The sequence below is a fragment of the Pan paniscus genome, chromosome 13, assembly GCF_029289425.2.
Source record: "Pan paniscus chromosome 13, NHGRI_mPanPan1-v2.0_pri, whole genome shotgun sequence".
Lineage (NCBI taxonomy): Eukaryota > Metazoa > Chordata > Mammalia > Primates > Hominidae > Pan > Pan paniscus.
The window spans coordinates 126,486,577-126,508,094 of NC_073262.2; the positions used below are offsets into that span (position 1 = coordinate 126,486,577).

Genomic DNA, 21,518 nt, shown 5'->3' on the forward strand with positions numbered 1-21,518 from the left:
GTCTAGCAAGATGTAAAAACATATTTTATCTGGCATTCCTGATTAACAGAACATCTGGTGCTATTAATGTAAAAATAAATGTAAAAATGTAAAAAATGTAAAAAATAAATATAATGGTTCAGAAGTCAACACAGCAAAAATACAGATAAACTACAGGTTGGTCATTTACACGCCAATACTTGGAAACCATAGATATTTAAATACTTATAGTTAGAAATTATTTATCTACAATTTAAAAATTATAGTTAGCACCAAAAAGCAACCTGGCTTTAACAGTTTTAAGTAGCAATGTGTTCAAGCTATACCAGACAATAAACAACAAGAACAGAGACCATTCAAACTGAATAAATGGGTAAATGAATTAAGTGGATTGTGGATATAAAGATATTGAAATATCTATTGATATGGAAGAGGAGAAATTCAGAAGGCAGTGACATCCATTAAGCAACAGTTAATTCTGACTTAAATAGAGACAGCAATAAATATAAGAAAGAAGCAGGCTGGGCACCATGGCTCACACCTGTAATCCCAGCACTTTGGGAGGCCAGCTGTGAAGATTACTTGAAGTTAGGAGCTCAAGACCAGCCTGGGCAACACAGGGAGGCCCTGTCTCTACAAAATATACAAAAATTAGCTGGGCATGTGGTGCACGCCTGTAGTCCCAGCTACATGGGAGGCTGAGGCAGGAGGATCACTTGAGGCTGCAGTGAGCCATGATTGCACCATTGCACTCCAGCCTGGGTGACAGAGTGGAAGCACCAACTCAAAACAAAACAAAACAAAACAAAAGCAGCAAATACTAAGAATGCCAGCATATTAGCTTCCAGTTGAGAAAGAATGTTTCTAGAGTGCTCTAGCAGAAAGAATAAGCACACGCTGGAGCCAATAAGGGCTGGAATTGAATCCTGGCTCCATACTGAGTAGGTTGGGCAGGTTCCTTAACCACATCACTTTTTCTGCTTGGAAAACTGCTCTGCCCTCTGCCCCCAAGATGAGGAATTAAGAGACCAGGGGCCTATTGTTCAGGTTAGTATCGCTGTGTAACAAATCACTCCAAAACTTAGTGATTTAAAACAGCCATTTTATTTTGATGACTATTTTGTGGGTCAGGAATTCAAGAGCTCAGCTGGGCTATCCTCGCCTGGGGCCTTTCATGCTGTTGTGTGAAATCTGCAACCATTGCCGGCTGGATCTGCAACCACACTGCAAGCTCAGTGGGGCTGGATGTCCAGATGGCACACTCACATGGCTGGTAGTTGATGCTGCTGGTGGTTGGCTGGGAACTCAGCTCAGCTGTCAACCAGAACACCTGGTGGTCTCAGGCAGCTGGCTTCCCATAGAGAGCCAGATATAAACTGCATGACATATTCTAATCTAGCCTCAGACATCGCACAGTGTCAGTTTTGCCATATTCTGTTAGTGATTCTATGAGTGATTATTAGCCCCAATTCAAGGGGAGGGACACACAGATCCCACCACTCAGTAGGTGGAAGGAAGGTCTGAAAATGTGCAGGGCTAGGCCAGGCACAGTGGCTCACACCTGTAATCCCAGCACTTTGGGAGGCTGAGGCAGGCGGATCACAAGGTCAGGAGATCGAGACCATCCTGGCTAACACGGTGAAACCCCGTCTGTACTAAAAATAAAAAAAATAAAAAAAATAAAAAAAAATTAGCCGGGCATGGTGGTGGGCGCCTGTAGTCCCAGCTACTCGGGAGGCTGAGGCAGGAGAATGGCATGAACCTGGGAGGTGGAGCTTGCAGTGAGCCAAGATTGCGCCACTGCACTCCAGCCTGGGTGACAGAGCCAGACTCCGTCTCAAAAAAAAAAAATAAATAAATAAGAAATGTGCAGAGCTGGGTGTAATGGCTCACGCCTGTAATCCCAACACTTTGGGAGACTGAGGCAGTAGAATAGCTGAGTCCAGGCATTTGAGACCAGCCTTATCAACACAGTCAGACCTTGTCTCCACAAATTTTTTTTTTTTTAAAGCTGAGTGTGGTTGTGCATCCCTCTAGTCCCAACTACACAGGAGGCTGATACAGGAGGATCACTTGAGTCCAGGAATTTGAGGCTGCAGTGAGCTATAATCATATCACTGCATTCCAGCCTGTGTGACAGAGCAAAACCCTGCCTCAAAAAATAAAAAATAGACATTTGCAGAAATATTTTAAAACCAACACACCACACACACAAACATAAGCTGCAAAGTGGAGTTGTCTTAAAGAAAGCTTGATGATGATCAGAACCCCCAGAACTGGAGTCTGATGTTTTAGAAAGACAAGAAAAATCTCATCACATCCGTCATGTATTTATCCTTTATAATCTCTCCTAAACCTTCCTTTAAATGCTCCTTTCCGCATTTGGAGATTGGGACAATAGCTTGGCAGGTGTAATGGGATGGGTAGGAATAATCATGGTGGGGGAACAGCCATTCAAAACTTTCACTACAGGCTCACTCCCTAAGCAAATCCACATAATTTCCTTTTCATTTATGCATATAGCACCCAAATTCTACATATACAAGCAGTATTATGTATTAAGTGCCTACTATGTGCCTGACACTGTGCTCATGTTGTTGTAGGCACAAATTCCCTGTCCTTATAGAAGTTAGAGGGAGGATAACACGGAGAACTATGTGGCTTGATAGGAGTCAGCAGGGAGACTAGTGAGAGATGCCAGAGAGAGAATGACGGACATTTTAGAACTGGAACTTCCACTATGAATGGGATGGGAGCTGTGAAGGTTTTTTTTGGTACAGGAATGGCATGATTTGAGTCACGTTTTGGTAGCAGCATTGAGAACAAGCTGACAGTGGCAGGGGCAGGAACAAGGAGACTGGTTAGGGGGTGTGATGGTTAATTTTTTTTTTTTTTGAGACAGAGTCTTGCTCTGTTGCCCAGGCTAGAGTGCAATGGTGTGGTCTCGGCTCACTGCAACCTCCACCTCCCAGGTTCAAGCGATTCTCCTGCCTCAGCCTCCTAAGTAGCTGGGATTACAAGTGCACACCACCACACCCGGCTAATTTTTGTATTTTTAGTAGAGACGGGGTTTCACCATGTTGGCCTGGCTGGTCTCAAACTCCTGACCTCGTGATCCACCCACCTCAGCCTCCCAAAGGGCTGGGATTACAGGCATGAGCCACGACGCCCGGCTGATAGTTAATATTGTCGACTTGATTGAAGGATGCAAAGTACTGATCCTGGGTGTGTCTGTGAGGGTGTTGCCAAAGGAGGGTAACTTTGAGTCAGTGGACTGGGAGAGGCAGACCCACCCTCAGTCTGGGTGGGCACCATCTAATCAGCTGCCAGCATGGCTAGAATAAAAGCGGGCAGAGGAAAATGAAAGGCCTAGACTGCCTGAATCTTCTGGCCTCTGTCTTTCTCCCGTGCCAGATGCCTCCTGCCCTCGAACATCAGACTCCAAGTTCTTCAGCTTTTGAACTCTTGGACTTACACCAGTGATTTGCCAGGGCTCTCGGGCCTGCAGCAACAGACTGAAGGCTGCTCTGTCGGCTTCCCTACTTCTGAGGTTGGGACTTGGACTGGCTTCCTGGCTCCTCAGCTTGCAGACCTATTACGGCCCATGATGGGACTTCGCCTTGTGATCGTGTGAGTCAACTCCCCTTCATATATTTATCGATCCTATTAGTTCTGTCCCTCTAAAGAACCCTGACTAATCCAGGGGGCTGCCGGAATAGATGAGTGTGGGCTGCCCCATGGTAGTAGCAGCAGAATGGTGAGAAGCGGCTGTTCTGGGGGTCTATTGGAAGGTAGTGCCCTTAGGCCTGTGCCGAGGTTTATGTCGGCAAGCTCGCCTATGTTGTCGGCGCACAGTTGCAACTTGATATTCGTTGGACAGATAACGGCTGATATGACTCCCTCAGATAACAGATAATATATACCTGACAATACAAGAAATATGAAAGTACATGAATAGGCCGAGCGTGGTGGCTCACGCCTGTAATCCTAGCGCTTTGGGAGGCCGAGGCGGGTGGATCACTTGAGGTCAGGATTTCAAGACCAGCTTGGCGAGTATGGTGAAACCCTATCTCTACTAAAAATATAAAAACTAGCCAGATGTGGTGGCACATGCCCGTAATCCCAGCTACTCAGGAGGCTGAGGCTAGAGAATCGTTTGACCCCAGGAGGTGGAGACTGCAGTGAGCCAAGATTGCGCCACTGCATTCCAGCCTGAGCAAAAGGGTGAGACTCTGTCTCAAAAATAAATAAATAAATAAAAAATAAAGTACATGAATAACTTAGAAATAAAGTCCTCAAATCACCTGAGCAAAGAATTGTTTTTATACAGGTAACTCCAGAAATGAACAAATTTCTGCCTGACCATATGTTTTCTTTCTCCCCTCCCTTTCTTCCTAACACCTCAGTGGGTTCATTCAACCAGATGTTCCTAATTATAAAAGTTGCTCTTTAATGAGTTCCTCTATCCCCAACAGCTTGAGGAAAATTGCACAACAGAACTTTCCACACATTCAGCCTAAAGTGGCATTTTCAAAGCATGAGAAGAAACGTATCAAGTTTTGCTCTCCAATCTGTGGAATAAATGAAAACAAGATCTAAATCAAAGGTCTAAAGATCAGGGACAGAGCAGGTCTTGTGTGATGGACACTGAGGATAAGACCAGCCCCTGTCTTCCAGAGGCTTCCAAGCTAGAGCAGAAATGCAGGTTACAGGCCATTATCATGCATGGGTCGAGTTTCACAAGAGTTTAAGCATGTGGTGGATCTAGAAGAATCATTTAAATAAATGTGAAGTTGTTCAAAAACAATTTTTCTTTCTCTGAGTTAAGGTTTGTTTGCTTTGAGACGGAGTGTCGCACTGTCACCCCGGCTGAAGTGCAGTGGCACAATCTCAGCTTACTGCAACCTCCGCTTCCGGGGTTCAAGTGATTCTCCCGCCTCAGCCTTCTGAGTAGCTGGGATTGCAGGCACCCGTCATCATGCCCAGCTAATTTTTGTATTTTTGCAGAGACGGGGTTTCAACATGTTGGCCAGGCTGGTCTTGAACTCCTGACCTCAGGTGATCTGCCCGCCTCGGCCTTCCAAAGTGCTGAGATTACAGGCGTGAAGCACCGTGCCTGGTCGAGTTAAGGTATTTTGAATTCAACAAATTATGCAAGCCTGCAAAACTTAATATCACAGAATTAACCAAAGAAATCTACAGCTATTAAAAAATCTGGTTGTTTGCTATTATCTTGCCAAAACTCAATATCACATTTATTTAATAAATGAATGATACCTGGAGTTTTGAAATACTAAAATCATGTGATTGTTTTGTAACTTTTATTAGTTGTGTTTGATTTTCATGGTAGAGTCTGCAAAGCTATTGGCTATTCTCAATATTATAGGAAGAGATAATATCCCTATTAGGAGGATTTAAGTAACAAAGTCCTTTAAGAGCATCATAGGTTTAACAGCCGTACTCTAGAAGACTGAGTCCCAGGTTCTTTCAAATTTATTAGCTCGATTTTGGGACAACTCTCCATTCCTTGCTGTGCATTAATGTTAATCTATTTTGGATAAAAATTAGGCCGGGGTGGTGGCTCATGCCTGTAATCCCAGCACTTTGGGAGGCCAAGGCGGGCAGATCACTTGAGGTTAGATCACAAGACCAGCCTGGCCAACATGGTGAAACTTTGTCTCTACTAAAAATATAAAAATTAGCCAGGCGTGGTGGCATGCGCCTGTAGTCCCAGCTACTCAGGAGGCTGAGGTAGGAGAATCACTTAAACCCGGGAGGCAGAATTTGAAGTGAGCCGAGATCACGCCACTGCTCTCCAGCCTGGGTGACAGTCAGACTTCATCTCAAAAAGTAAAAAATAAAATGTACTTTCTAGAAAGAATTAAGACACATGCACACGTATGTTTATTGCAGCACTGTTCACAATAGCAAAGACTTGGAACCAACCCAAATGCTCATCAATGGTAGACTGAATAAAGAAAATGTGATACATATACACCATGGAATACCATGCAGCCATAAAAAAGGATGAGTTCACGTCCTTTGCAGGGACATGGATGAAGCTGGAAATCATCATTCTCAGCAAACTAACGCAGGAACAGCAAACTAAACACTGCATGTTCTCACTCATAAGTGGGAGTTGAACAGTGAGAACACATGGACACAGGGAGGGGAACATCACACACTGGGGCCTGTCGGGGAGTGGGGGGCTAGGGAAGGGATAGCATTAGGAGAAATACCTCATGCAGATGATGGGTTGATGGGTACAGCAAACCACCATGGCACGTGTATACCTATGTAACAGGCCTGCATGTTCTGCACATGTATCCCAGAACTTAAAGTATAATTTTTTAAAAAAATTTCAAAATAAAGAAAATATGGTATCATAAAACACTAATTAAGAATCACTGGTCTTTAGAGAATATAGGAAGTAAATAATTGGTTTGCAATACAGGGTTACTAGAAAAGGAGGTTGGACTTTGGCCTCAGAATTTCCAGTTTTCTACTTGGGAAATTGATATTATTTTCACTGTAAAGTAACTGCCATTCCATAAATTCAGACACTAAGAGATACCTTTTTATTGCCTATCCAAAAACACAAATTCAAATCTTGGCAACAGTGTGAGGATATTATCAATAACAATAAAACACTTCATAACACGCATATTCTGACCTAGCAATTCCCACTTTTTAAGACTTTATCCTCAGAAAATAATTGGAAAAGTGGGCAAGATAAACATATAAGCATGCTGAGCTTGTATATTTTTAAATGTAAAATTTTTAAAAATATTTAGTGTTTTAATTACAATGATAGTCTAAACATATATAATCTAATTTTATGAGATTGGTAAAATGCATGATGGTTTAGCCACATAGGACAATGGGATACTGCTATACATGCTAGTATTATGCTGTAAGACACACACACACAAATCCCTAGCCACTCTCCCATCCCTGACACACACACCACACACCCCTACCACAGTGGGCTAAAACAATGATTTATTTCTCGATCATGCAAAGTCCACTGCAGTCCTAGAGCGGTTGTGATCTGTAGAATGGCTTAGCGTCACACTTCACCAACACATGCTTCATGAGGGGCATGGAAGAAAGTGTCATGGTACCACAGCCTCACCTGCAGTAAAGAGCTTCTGCCCACGTTTCATTTGCTAAAGCAAGTTACAAGGGCCTTTCTTGACCTCAAATGGAGACGTGGGATCCCAACATGTGTCCAGATGATGGCAGGAGCAAATGTCTACTGCAACTACACAGCCATAAAAAATACTAACATGGAGCTCTACTTTTTGACACGGGCAAACTATCCATAATGTATCAAGTGGGAAAACAAGTATGGTCCCATTAAAACAATGTATCTCTAAGTGTGTGTTACATATGTACGGAGACATTTATAAAAACATTAAAAAGATATACAGGATAAGTTTAATGGTGTTTTCTCCAGGTGGTGGGATGAGATGATTTTAAAAACAACTTGTTTTATACTTTTTGGTTCTATCTTTTTCTTTTCCTTTTTTATTATTATTATTTTATTGAGATGGAGTCTCGCTCTTGTTGCCCAGGCTAGAGTGCAGTGGCACGATCTCAGCTCACTGCAACCTCCGCCTCCCGGGTTCAAGCGATTCTCTTCCCTCAGCCTCCTGAGTAGCTGGGATTACAGGCGCCTGCTACCATACCTGGCTAATTTTTTGTATTTTTAGTAGAGACAGGGTTTCACCATCTTGGCCAGGCTGGTCTGGAGCTCCTGACCTCATGATCCACCTCAGCCTCCGAAAGTGCTGGGATTACAAACGTGAGCCACCACGCCCAGCTTCCTTTTCTTTTTATTATAAGATAATATTTTGATGATGAGAGAAAAGAAAGCCATATTTATTTTGAAAAACATACTATTCACTGCCTTTCTGGTTTCTAAATCAATCTCTGGTTTAGTTGAGGTATCAGTTCTTCTGGGTCTGAACCACACGTGTTCACTCACAAAACTGAGCTGCTGAGGAGAAGTAGAGCTTGATCTTGTTATCACTAGATAGCTCTGTGTAGTCAGAGAGCCTAAATATCCTGCACTATGCTGACTGCTACCTCAAGCAGCAGAGACAGTAATACCCACCACCCTTACAGACAGCACAAATGACATGCTAGCACATTCAGGCCAGAGGCAGGAAGAAGGCATGTGTTTTCAAGACAGAAAGGCAGACTTAATAACACACATTCTCTTGGTTTTCTCATCTGTAAAATGGGAGGAATGATGCCTTGCCCAAGTGTTGCCAGGATTGAGTAAGATAATGTAGTGAAAGCACCCAGCACACAGAGGGTGCTGAATAAATGGTTGCTACTGTTATTGCCCTACGTCCAGGCTGACTACAACAAAAGTGATAGTAGGCAAACACAGTAACAAGCAAGGAATGTTTTATTGTGTACATTTTCTCAAAAAAAAAAAAAAACCCACAAAAACAGAACCCACAAATAGGAGCAAAGAACAGTTTTCTAGCATCTCTGGGATACACAGGGCACCATATCTTATAGAAACATAGCTAGTACAAGAACAAAGTGTACTAATTAACATTACCCCTTGCTTCCCCAGTCAAAAAAGGCTATAGAGAAAAACACTTTAAATTGTACTCTAATACAAATTTGTTGCACAATTAAACTTCAACTTACTCAAAGAGTTATTGTATTGTAAACTGCAGAAAATAGAATAGGCATTCAATAAATCTGCTCACAATTAACAATTAAGCAATAGACACTTGAATAAATATAGCATGTATTACTTATTTGTTAAGCCTTACACTTACGATGAGCAGATGGTTTATCACTATATAGTAACAGATTTTTTTTACACTTTAGGAGATACCATATCCAATAACGGAAGTAGAAAGTACTTTAATGAAAACTGATTTTAGAAAAATATCTCCTTGGGTCTGAGCTACTATGGTATTTATTACATATTTGGGTCAGTTTCACCAGTTTAAAAATATAGGTAGTAACAAACTGAATTCTTTCACGGGAGAACAAAGTAATACATTCTAGAGCAACAGTATTTCTTTATGTCCTTTAGGTAGCAGGACAGAGCTAGGACATAGCAAAGAGATTTACGATGTAATGAATAATTTGTTTCTACCTAATGCTATAGGGGTATTGCTATCATTTGAACTAAGAAAGAACAATTTTAAAACTTGTTTATAATGAAGAATCGGCATTTCCTTACCACATATATACTAGATGTAAATATAAGGATCTTCTCTAATAGTCTGTATTCCTTAATCCCTATCTGTACAAATTAGCCTGCATATTCAGGAATGGAACGACCAGTAAACTGTTACTTGAAGAACTAATTTAAATGATCCATTTAAGAGAAATGCAGTCAAAATAAGGCAATAACCATCAGCCTATCTGTACTCTTCTTCTGTGCCTACTCAGTAAAATTGAGAAAATAATTTTTGCCCACTTCTATAAAAATATCACCCCATTTGCTACCTAGCATGTGAGAGAGACAAGACTAGCCTGTCATGTTTGTCTCTAAAAAGAAAAATGATAGGCCTGGTGGACAGCAAGCTATATGGAAACATCAGCCTTTCCTTTTCTAAGATACGTCACTCCAATTCTTCCTTAAATATAAACTTCCTCCTTGATTTATATTAACCCCTTAGGAGGCACTATAATAACTTTATGTTCCCATGGAACATAGGGTTTTTCAAGAATTTCTTAAAATAAAAAAGGTTTGAAAGCTATGGAGTAAACTCAGCAGCTGTGATATTCCGTTCAATCTACCACAGATGTCAAACGGTCACATTTTACAGAAGTCAAAGGAAAACAAAACCACAGTTCTGCACTCTTCCACAGGGCAAGGAATTGATCATATTCTATTTTCCTTTCAGGACTTTATAAAATCCCTAGGATAGCACCTTTGTATGGGCTGAACCATTAACTGAACTAAAATTAATACAGGAAGCTTAACATTCAACATTGTGCTTGAATAAAACTTACCACTACTCAATTTTTCTTCCAAACTATGTTAGTAATATACATTTTGCAAAGAGTCTAGAAAGTTTTTAAAAGAAATCTCTTTAGGTGATGTAACACGAAAACTCTAAGGAACAACAAAACCCTTCAGTCTTATTTCTGAAGACAAGTCAATGTTTAATGCAGATCATTCCAGTACATGATGTGCCTGACCCCCTTTCCTTTCCTTCCGTGTGTCACACAGCCATTAAGACATTTTAGTTTGATCGCCTCCTTAAACTTTTCAGTCCCTCTAAGACGTCATTATAAAACAAATTTAGTCCTTTAGTTTTATCATATGGAATGACCCTATTGTCTTGGTATGATCCCAACACAGTGATGCAGTACTGAGGTTTTTTTTTTTTTTAATCAATATCCATTAGTAAGATTAGCAAAGATACTGTTGCTATCTATTTTTATATTTGTCCTTTAAAAAGGTAGGCCCTTCTCCACTTACTTCCATATCCCTAGAGAAACAGATATATGTACTGTTGTCAAAAAAAATCAAACACACAAATACTGGAATATTAAAAGACAGGCTCCTCATTTCTTCTCTTCCTCATCCTGGTACACAGTGCCCAAAAGCTTTAGAAATGCCATTATGAACAACAGCTTTTGCTAGTTGTTAGGAAAGCAATTTACGAGTTGGGAATTACTGCGGAAGACTTGATGGATGATTATAGCTCTGGGTCACTAACTTCTTTTTATGAAAACATGAATAATACTAGTTATAACTCAAAGTCAAAATAGTGTAAAAGCTGTGGAGTGCTTTTGTGGGGGGTATATTAAATTGCCAGAATATTGCAGAGGCTCATCTTGGAATAAGAAGTAGAATGCTGTTTCAGTTAAGAGGACTGGGCTGTTTCAGGCAACAGACTGATCATTTCGCATCACAATGGTGGCTGGGTTTTCCATCAGTCATTACTAATGGCAATGAGAAAAAGTCAGGCAGCTTGTGTGACTCCCATGTTAACAGCACCATAAAAAAGTTTTGCCCTAGGAATTTGGGGGAAAGGGAAGAATGCGGACTGCCTTGGTTATTACAGAAATTTCACAACTTACTTAATGACAACCTCGAAAGTTCACCTGTGGCATACTGGCTGGGAAGAGAAACAACTGAAGCAAGCCAATGCTAAGTGCAGATTATGGCACTACCTGAAAATAACAGATCTCTTTAAGAAGTTTATCAATAACTAAGTGTAGAGGATATTCACATACTGCCAAGTCATAGGGAAAGGTCTCTGGTTTCGTAAGTTCCTAATGCCACCCCTCAAGAAAGAGAGAACAAGTCTTCCCTCCCCCAGCTCCTGCTCTGACAACAGCCACAAGAACCCTGGAAGGCCCCCCAGGCTAAGTGAAGTGTCTGTACTTGTGACTGCTTTGAGAAGGTTCTAAGCATTCACTTTTTTGTTTGATTTTTTGTCCCCGCTAAAACTCATTTGCTAGCTCATTCTTTCACTACACATTAGCTGTTCATGGGGAAGTTTTGCTGAAGTAATTCCAGTCTTCAGGGAACCACTACGGATAGACCTTTTCCATATTAGTCCCCACGGGTAAGTTCCACAAATGCCCCAAAACACACCTTTACATTTTCTTTTTAAAAATGTTGATTTGTTTGTAAGTGGCTACTGTCCATTCACGAGACAGCGCTGTGGAGCTGCGTGAGAGGGACTTCATTTGGTGGAGCTGCTGTTCTTAGGTGTGGACGCCACCCAGCTCTCAGATCAGTGTGGAGAAAACCCAGTCGCCAGACTGCAGCCCACCACAGGTGTCATGTCCCAGATCTACAAGGAAGGAAGAAACGCAGAAAAGGCAGCAGTGATAACCAGGTCTAACGGCAAGAGTCAACACAGACAAACAAACGACTGTTAAACCTGAAAAGGTGTCAAATTAATGAATTTTCTCATTCTCCTCTTTCATAACACCTCCTTAAGATTTATAGAAAGAGGCCAGGTGGCTGGGCACGGTGGCTCACGCCTGTAATCCCAGCACTTTGGGAGACCGAGGCGAGTGTAGCACTTGAGCCCAGGAGTTCAAGACCAGCCTGGCCAACGTGGCAAAACCTTGTCTCTACCAAAAAAAATACAGAAATTAGCCTGGTGTGGTGGCACATGCCTGTGGTCCCAGCCACTCAAGAGGCTGAGGTGGGAGGATCACCTGAGCCCAGAAGGCAGAGGTTGCACTGAACCGAGGTCACACCGCTACACTACAGTCTGGGTGACAGAGCGAGACCTTGTCTCAAACAAAAAGATTTTCAGAAAGATAAAACAATGTAGTTCACTAAAATGTGAATAAAGCATATAGGTAGTGTCTTTACACATAAAAATTACATCATAATAATGTTTTAGTATAAATTCAATTTTTTTTTTAGAAAAGCCCATCAGGAATATAGAATATCTCAGTTTCACCACTGAAGAGTGGTATTTAGGCCATGCATGGTGGATCATGCCTATAATCCCAGTACTTTGGGAGCCTGAGATGGGAGGATCGCTTGAGCCGAGGAGTTTGAGACCAGCCTGGGCAACATAGTAGGACCCAATCTCTATGAAAAATCCCCCCAAAATTAGCCAAGCCTGGTGGCAGGCACTTGTAGTTCTAGCTACTTTGGAAGGCTGAGGTGGGAAGATTGCTTGAGCCTGGAAGGTGAAGGCCGCAGTGAGTAGTGACTGTGCCACTGCACTCCAGCCTGGACAACAGAGCAAGACCCATCTCAAAAAAAAAAAGAGTGGTACTAAGTATAAAACACTTCATTTCAATTTATGTGTTAGCGACCCAGGGATTTAATTGTTAAAATGTGTGGTTGTTCCTTATACTGAGGACGCATTCTGCCCAGGATGAAAAGGAACATTGGCAAGCGTAGGAATGTCTTGAGATGGGTCAGGGGTGAGGGCCCAGGCCAGCAAGGGAGAACCCAGAGGTCAACTCCACCCATAGGGATATACAGGGTGCCAGACTCACTCTGCCAGACAGACACTGCAGAGGGAGGTGCCATTGGGATTGACCACCAATGAATGCATGGAAACTCAGAGGCAAGCAATTTGTTACTCAAGGTTTTAAACTGGCAATCATTTGCTTATAAAGCTTGCCAGTCAGAAAGAGTGACTGTCTCCTGCACATTCACAGCATGGTAATAGGCAATCTTAACTGAGATGCTGACAGACAATTAGCCAGCTTACCTTTACAATGCGGTCGGTCCCACAGGTCACCATCAGTCCCCTGGCAATGTCCATGGACATGTGGGAAATGTTATGTTTTCCTTCATGAAAGGTCGCTAGAGAAGTCCGACTAACAAGAGAAAAGAGATCACTGAAAATTTACTTGACTGTACCTAGAGCTAGTGGGGTAAGCTTTTTTAGCAACATAAAATAAGCAAATATGGCCAGGTGCAGTGGCTCATGTCTGTACCCCCAGCACTTTGGGAGGCCGAGACGGGTGGATCACTTGAGGTGAGGGGTTCAAGACCAGCCTGGTCAACATGGTGAAACCCCGTCTCTACTAAAAATATAAAAATTAGCTCTGTGTGGTGGCACACGCCTGTAATCCCAGCTACTCGGGAGGCTGAGGCAGGAGAATCGCTTGAACCTGGGAGGTGGGGGCTGCAGTGAGCCGAGATTGTACCACTGCACTCCAGCCCAGGTGATCAAGCAAGACTCAGTCTCAAAAAAAAAAAAAAAAAAAAAAAGTAAATGCTTATGATAATAGTGTTAAAATTTGCTCCTAAAATTGTGGCTATGGTTTTGAAAACTAACCTTATAATTTAATGATGACAGAAAGCATGTTAAATCACAAGACTGTTTTATAAAATTCCCAAAATAACTGATTTTTTTTTTTTTTTTTTACTGGAAAGGCTGATACATTCCTAGATATAAAAACAAGAATCTTCAATATAAAAGAAGAACTGCATTGAATAAAATCATACAGCATGGGCAAAACATCAGAGAGCTGCCGTTTTCCCTGAAACCTCTGCCATGCACAGGAGCAGTGCCTCTTACAGCACCCGCTTCAAAGCCCAGCTGCCCCAATCCCATCACTAGTTCATTTACCAACACCAGTCGTGATGCACTAGCTTTCCAATGTGAACCTCTGCCAACATTTGCCTCTGCTGCTTTAAAAGATGATTCAAAGGGAAGGAAAGAAAATAGTGGTTCTGTCCTAACGGATTTGCCTAAAAGTCAGGGCAGAGTGGGGTATCAAACAGATGTGTCTTACACACAAAGAGCAATTTAAGAATAGACTGCTAGGCCAGATTTCTGTGGAAGAAAGAACATTGGTCTCTAGAGTTTTCCCAGTAAATGTACATGCATGTGTAAACAAAGGTCTGGGCACTGGATACTTTTATAGAGAACCAGCTCAACCACTGCCATCCACAGGTGCATGGACTTATCCCTGCATAGCAGCCAGTGGGATGCGGAGGCTCAGGGTATCCACTCAGTTACTGGACCATGTAACTTAGCATTCCTCACTGTGTTCAGGAGAAAGCTGCCCAGTCAGAGGGGCAACTTAAGATGCATAGTCATGGTCTTAAGTCATAAAGCTAGGGCAGGTCCTCTCTTCAAAAATGGCTTAGGGGCCAGGCACGGTGGCTCGCGCCTGTAATCCTGGCACTTTGGGAGGCCAAGGTGGGTAGATCACTTGAGGTCAGGAGTTCGAGACCAGCCTGGCCAACATGGTGAAACTCCATCTCTACTAAAAATACAAAAATTAGCCAGGTGGTGAGGGGCGCCTGTAATCCCAGCTACTCGGGTGGCTGAGGCAGGAGAATCGCTTGAACCCGGGAGGCAGAGGTTGCAGTGGGCCGAGATCACGCCACTGCACTCCAGCATGGGTGACAGAGCAAGACTCTGTCTCAAAAAACAAACAACAAATAAAATGGCTTAGGAAATTCAGGAGAAACAAACACATGGGTAAACATATCCTATTACTTCTGAAGCTCTTCACATTTCAGAGAACCATTAGACAGATGTAATAAGAGGCAATGAGACAAAAATATGCAAACACTCACTCTTCGTCTTTGATGGAGTCGTAACAAGAATCACAAACCCGGACTTGGAACTCGAAGCCCATGACTGGGTAACTTGAGCGCTTGCTGCTGCACTTCCCGCAGACAGCCTGCCCGCATTTCCTGCAGTGATGCTTCACAGGTGACCGGGAGGAGGAAAACAGGGTGTTAGCTTTCGCTTTTTGTTTTTTGTTTTGTTTTGAGACAGAGTCTCACTCTGTCACCCAGGCTGGAGTGCAGTGGTGTGATCTCGGCTCACTGCAACCTCTGGCGCCCGGGTTCTACCAATTCTCCTGCCTCAGCCTCCCAAGTAGCTGGGATTACAGGTGCCTGTCACCACGCCTGACTAATTTTTGTATTTTTAGTAGAGATGGGATTTCACCATCTTGGTCAGGCTGGTCTCGAACTCCTGACCTCATGATCCACCTGCCTCAGCCTCCCAAAGTGCTGGGATTACAGGCGTGAGCCACTGCGCCTGGCCTAGCTTTTGCTTTAAAGCACATGGTTTCCCTCTAAAGTAGGGCAACAGGAGCGGGGAGGATATGCCTTGAATTGCAATCACCCCAATTCAATGTATCAATTAACACTCACAAGATAGACAATTCTGACACTAGTCAAGGATTTCCAAAAAACTTTGCTGTACTGGTCAAATGTTGCTTTTCATTCATTCATATTATCTGTCTACATGTTAACAAACAATATTATTAACACCAAATTTAGTTCATTTAGGAGCCTAATCACTGTAGATTTAGGGAAAGAAAAATTTATCCCCCATCATAAAAAAAGGCATTATTATTATTTTTTTTTCAGAGACAGGGTCTCATTCTGTCACCTAGACTGGAATGCAAAGGTGCAATGGCGTACAGCTCACTGTGGCCTTGACCTCCCAGACTCAAGCGATCCTCCCACCTCAGCCTTCCAAGTAGCTGGCACTACACGTGTCTGCCACCATGTCTGGCTAATTTTTTGATTTTTTTGCAGAGACAGGGTATTGCTATGTTGTCCAGGCTGGTCTTGAACACCTAGGCTCAAGTGATCCTCCTGCCTCGGCCTCCCAAAGTGCTAGGATTACAGGTGTGAGCCACCATGCCCAGCCTAAAGGGTTTTAAAATAAGTTTTATTTATTTATTTTTATAGAGACGGGGTCTCATCATGTTGCTCAGGCTGGTTTCAAACTCCTGGGCTTAAGCCACCCTTCCACATTGGCCTCCCAAAATGCTGGGATTATAGGCATAAGCCATCATACCCAGTCTAAAATAAGTTTTAAATGCACTATGCTCTCATTAAGAAACTAATGCCCATAATCATGTATTTTGCTATTTTCTAAAATCTCTCAAACTGTGATTCTGGAAATAAGCCTCAAGAACATTACAAAATAGTCCAATTATTATTACCGATTTTGACATATTCTTTTACTGCCAAAAGTTTAGTGACCAGCACCTGTTCTCTCTTCTGTTAACTGTTAATAAATGGAAGTAAAATCCATTTCTCTGTGTTTCCTTTAGAAGTAGGGAATACTTCACCTATTAATTATACTGCACTAATTACCATCAGCCATGCATTGTGAGAACTTGGCTAATGACAGACAGAACTCAGGTGCTATTTCAGAGCTTTATAATGGTCTGAGCACTAGTAATTCCCTTCTTGCCTGCCAGTCTCATATGAGACCTTGCTGTGGAGTACCTCTGTGAGTAAAATTTTTTAGATTTTATTTATTAATTAATTTATTTTTTGAGATGGAGTCTCGCTCTGTCACTTAGGCTGGAGTGCAGTGGCATGATCTTGGCTCACCGCAACCTCCGCTTCCTGGGTTCAAGTGATTCTCCTGCCTCAGCCTCCCGAGTAGCTGGGATTACAGGCGTCCGCCACCACGCCCAGCTAATTTTTGTATTTTTAGGAGAGACAGGGTTTCGCCATGTTAGCCAGGCTGGTCTCAAACTCCTGACCTCGGGTGATCCACCTGCCTCGGCCTCCCAAAGTGCAGGGATTACAGGCCTGAGCCACCATGCAGGGCCAAAAAAATTTATTAACACATACAAACTTTAGGCTAATCGCTCATAGAGATGCAACCAATAATAAAAGGAATAAAATCAGCATTCTTTTTTACTTACCTGCTTTTTTTTTTTTTTTTTTTTTTTGTAGAACTTTAGTATTACAAGAATCCTTTAACAGCACCTTTGAAATCTACAGGCTATTTGGAACATATTTCTTTAATTAAAAAATTTAAAAAACAGTACTCAAAACATGCTTAATAAAAATATTCCAGGTATGCTTATAAGGGAACAATTTAAAATAATCTAAAACTCATAGGGTCAGGCATTCAAGTGAGGACTAAATTATTACTTTTTATCTGTTTGTGACAGCATAAGGTATATAACTGTATGACTTTATTCTAATTTTGTTCTTGGCTAGCATACAACACTGACTTTAATAAGTAATAGTCTTAAACTGAAAGATCTTTTATCTGTTTAAAAATAGGCTCTCAGGATTTTCTACGCACCCCTGCCTTTCCAATACAGGACAAGCAATGGAAAAGTGAGGTAACAGTCTCACTGGCCCTGGGAAAGGTCTTCCTCATTGTTAGTCACACAATGATAAAGACATAGAAAATGTAGGAATTAATAGCATTTGCAAAAACAAAGTGTGTTTCAAAAAAACCCCAGATTAAGTATGCAAATAGTGAAATACACAATCAAGCCAGTGATGACTCGACAGTGGCTACTCACTTGTCTTAGCCCCAGCGTCTTGGTGTCCCACATCTGCTTTATGTTCCAGAAAAATGGCTGCTCACATTTCTGACAAGAATCACTTTCCAACCACTGAGGAGCCTGGGGGAGCAGAAAGTCAAAGGCACCATCAGTGTGTCTATATTTACTCCCATGTTTCAAAATTAATACAACAGTTCTAGACCTTGCCAGGGTTAGTATTTCTTTTCTTCTTCTTCTTTTTTTTTTTTTTGGTCTCCCAGGCTGGAGTGCAGTATGTGATCTTGGCTCACTGCAACCTCCACCTCCTGGATTCAAGTAACTCTCCTGCCTCAGCCTCCCAAGTGGCTGGGACTACAGGTATGCACTACCACTCCAGGCTAATTTCTGTATTTTTAGTAGACATGGGGTTTTGCCATGTTGGCCAGGCTGGTCTCAAACTCCTGACCTCCCAAAGTGCTGGGATTATAAGCATGAGCAACCATGCCCGGCCAGTTAGCATTTCTTTTTAATTCCACGAAATATTCTAGCTAGTTGTCATATTCAATATTATGTTTAATTGTGTGTGTGGGGGGGGTCTTTTTTGAGACAGGGTCTCACTCTGTCACTCAGGCTCAAGTGCAGTGTTGTGAACATGGCTCACTGCAAGCTTGATCTCTCAAGCTCAAATGATCCTCCTGCCTCAGCCTCCCGAATAGCTAGGACCACAGGTGAGTGTCACCATGCCCAGCTAATTTTTTATTTTTATTTTTTTGTAGAGACAGGATCTCACTATATTTCCCAGGCTTGTTTTGAACTCCTGGCTTCAAATAATCCTTCTGCCTCAGCCCCACAAAGCATTGGGATTACAGTCATGAGCCATTGCGCCCAGCCTTAATTGTGTGTTGAGTAATCATGACAATTTTAGCCATGGTTACAGGGTGTTCAATTTGTAATCTATAGATAGGAGGGAGTAAATCAGTTTTTATTATGAACCCTTAAGGGTTGTCTTTATGTATTTCTTTTTTATGCCAAAGATGTTTGAACTCCAAATCCAGTTGAGTAGAAACCCAGTGCATGCAGCAGAATCTGGTGACCTACCACTTGGAAAGGCTTGCAGGGTCACAGGTGACTAATAGAAGAGATCTGACAAAACCCCATCACCTAGTTGCTCTGGGTAGGGACTATGCCGGCAGATTTGCCCCCCTTCCCTTCCCAGCCACAGCAGCACATCCCTCCCTCCTGGGGCCACACAGGCATCCTGAAGCTTCACTGAGCAGCAAGCTCTGGTACTGGAACTCTTGGTGCACGTTTCTTCTCCCCTCTAACCAATGAGTTACTTTTTGGTATTATTCATCTTGATCTAGCCACAGCCTGTCACACAGTAGGTTTTTAATGCATTTTTGCTGAAACAGAGGAAGCAGTCTCAAAATTAATTTGTTAAAAAACTTAGAAAATAGGCCAGGTGTGGTGGCTCACGCCTGTCATCTCAGCACTTTGGGAGGCCGAGGCAGACGGATCACCTGAGGTCAGGAGTTCAAGCCTGGCCAACACGGTGAAACCCCGTCTTTACTAAAAATACAAAAATTAGCCAGGTGTGGTGGCGCACACCTGTAATCCCAGCTACTTGGGAGGCTGAGGCAGAAGAATCACTTGAACCCAGGAGGCGGAGGTTGCAGTGAGCCAAGATCATGCCATTGCACCCTAGTCTGGGCGACAAGAGCAAGACTCTGTCTCAAAAAACAAAACAAAACAAAATAAAAACTTAGAAAATATTTCTCTAAACAAAAAATTACAAACTACACTCAATTCTAAGACAAACCTGCTAAAAGCCTGTTTAGGCCGGGCGCAGTGGCTCACACCTGTAATCCCAGCACTTTGGGAGGCCAAGGCAGGCGGATTACCTGAGGTCAGGAGTTCAAGACCAGCTTGGCCAACATAGTGAAACCCCATCTCTACTAAAAACACAAAATTAGCCAGGCGTGGTGGCACATGCCTATGCCTATAATCCCAGCTACTCAGGAGGCTGAGGAGAGAAAATCGCTTGAAACTGGGAGGTGGAGGTTGCAGTGAGCAGAGATTGCACCACTGCACTCCAGCCTAGGCGACAAGAGTGAAACTCCGTCTAAAAAAAAAAAAAAAAAAAAAAAAGCCTGTTTAACCCCAATCACTTAACATTATATATGTGCAACAAAAATAGTAGAAAATATTTTTTCTAAAATATATATTAATATATTTGGTGGTTTGAATGATGGGTGCCCCTAGTTCTTCATTTTCTCTCCTATTGCATCAAAACTTTTGGCCTTCCTATTTCTTATTTTAGATCTGTCACTAGAAATATTTCTACATATAACAGACATTAGAAAGGTCTTTTTTTGAGGGGGGCGTGCAGAAGGCACTCACAAGTAGACTGAAATAGGCTGAGATAGAAGAAAAGTTTCCTTAAATAACTGGGGAATGTTGGAGATGAGAAGGGATGAAAGAAGAATAAAGAGATGTGTATCTATGTGAGAAAGATTATTTTCTTGATATGGAATTACTTCTTTGTTTCTGTGATCAATGCAAGGCAGGTGGTGATGGAGGCTGGTGATGTGTGGGGATACTACCTGGGGACACTGTCCCTAAGAGAGACACAGCAGGCCGTGCTGCCAATGGCACAGGGTATTTAATTGCCGGAGGAAGGAAAGTTCTTATGTCTGGGACATGCCCAAGCGTAACTCTTGCAAAACCACAGTCACATGGACCAAAAAGCAGCACAAAAATGTATTCACTAAGCCATCTCCAAACAACTTCAGTAAGGGCTAATGTGCTTTAAGGACGACACAATGAAGGCTTTAATGGAAACAGACTAATAGATGAAAGTTTGTTCCCGTTTATACTTTCCATACTTAGCAGCAGGGAATTCGATGTTTAATTTAGTGCACAAAAATATTAAGTGTAAAAAAGAACTGACTTGCAAACTTGCCCATTATTGCTCAGTGCTTTAGAAATTCACTTCTTTTGTCTACAGTTAATGGCTGGATTTTCTATTTTCCTTGACCACACAGTGTCTATTAAGTATTACTTAAAATAAAAATCTTAAACTTTACTGGTCTGGAATTCAGAAATCTCGCTCTCAACCAAAACAGAGGGAGGATTAAATTTTCTATTTTTCTTGAGTTAAAATTTGGTTTAAAAAAATAAAGAAAAATCACTGAATGAAATGTCTGCATTTTCCCCCCTTAGCCTCTCATTTATGACATTATTGGCCTGGTTTGATCCACAAATTTTTAAAATTTGTTTCCTAGGACATAACAGATTAAAGGGACTAAGGTGGGTAGAATTGAAGGCAAGAACATAGTTTCAGGAAAAACGTTCTCAGTCCTACATGAAACAGTTTTCTACACAAATACAAAATTGTATTACCATGAAACACACATGCAACATTTGTGGTCAGAATGGTGAACCTGCATCATCAAGAAATTAGTAAATTACATTAAATTTACACTTTTTTTTTTTTTTTTGAGACAGGGTCTCGCTTTGTCACACAGGCTGGACTGCAGGGGCACAATCATGGCTCACTGCAGCCTCAACCTCTGTCTCATGCGAACCTCCCTCCTCTCAGCTGCCCTAGTAGTTGGGACTAGAGATATGTACCACCACACCCAGCAAATTTTTTGTACAAACAGGGTTTCTCCAAGCTGCTCAGGCTGAACTCCTGGGCTCAAGTGATCTGCCTGCCTCAGCTTCCCAAAGTGCTGGGATTACAGGCGTGAGCCACTGTGCCCAGCTGTACATTTTCATCAAAGTGATTGTCTTCATAAGGGGCTGGCATTTGAATTATGTTTCAATTACCCAGAGCATTC

The 21,518-nt window shown here is 42.2% G+C and overlaps 1 protein-coding gene across 3 annotated transcripts in view; it reads right to left on the minus strand.

Annotated features, from left to right (window-relative positions):
• WDFY1 (WD repeat and FYVE domain containing 1) overlaps positions 1–21,518 on the minus strand; it is a 97,959-nt gene that overhangs the window by 19,646 nt on the left and 56,795 nt on the right. For 2 of the 3 annotated variants that reach the window (XR_010109548.1, XR_010109547.1), the window contains exons 9-12: positions 17,716–17,817; positions 14,993–15,123; positions 13,167–13,275; positions 11,573–11,774 (exon numbers count right to left, since the gene is read on the minus strand). Coding sequence is in view for 1 of the 3 variants with exons in the window: in XM_003818682.5 (XP_003818730.1) it covers positions 11,715–11,774; positions 13,167–13,275; positions 14,993–15,123; positions 17,716–17,817 (402 nt within the window). In the remaining 2 variants the exon portion in view is untranslated. Of the gene's footprint in view, positions 1–8,380; positions 11,775–13,166; positions 13,276–14,992; positions 15,124–17,715; positions 17,818–21,518 lie in introns of those variants that run through there. The other variant, XM_003818682.5, reaches the window with a different exon arrangement.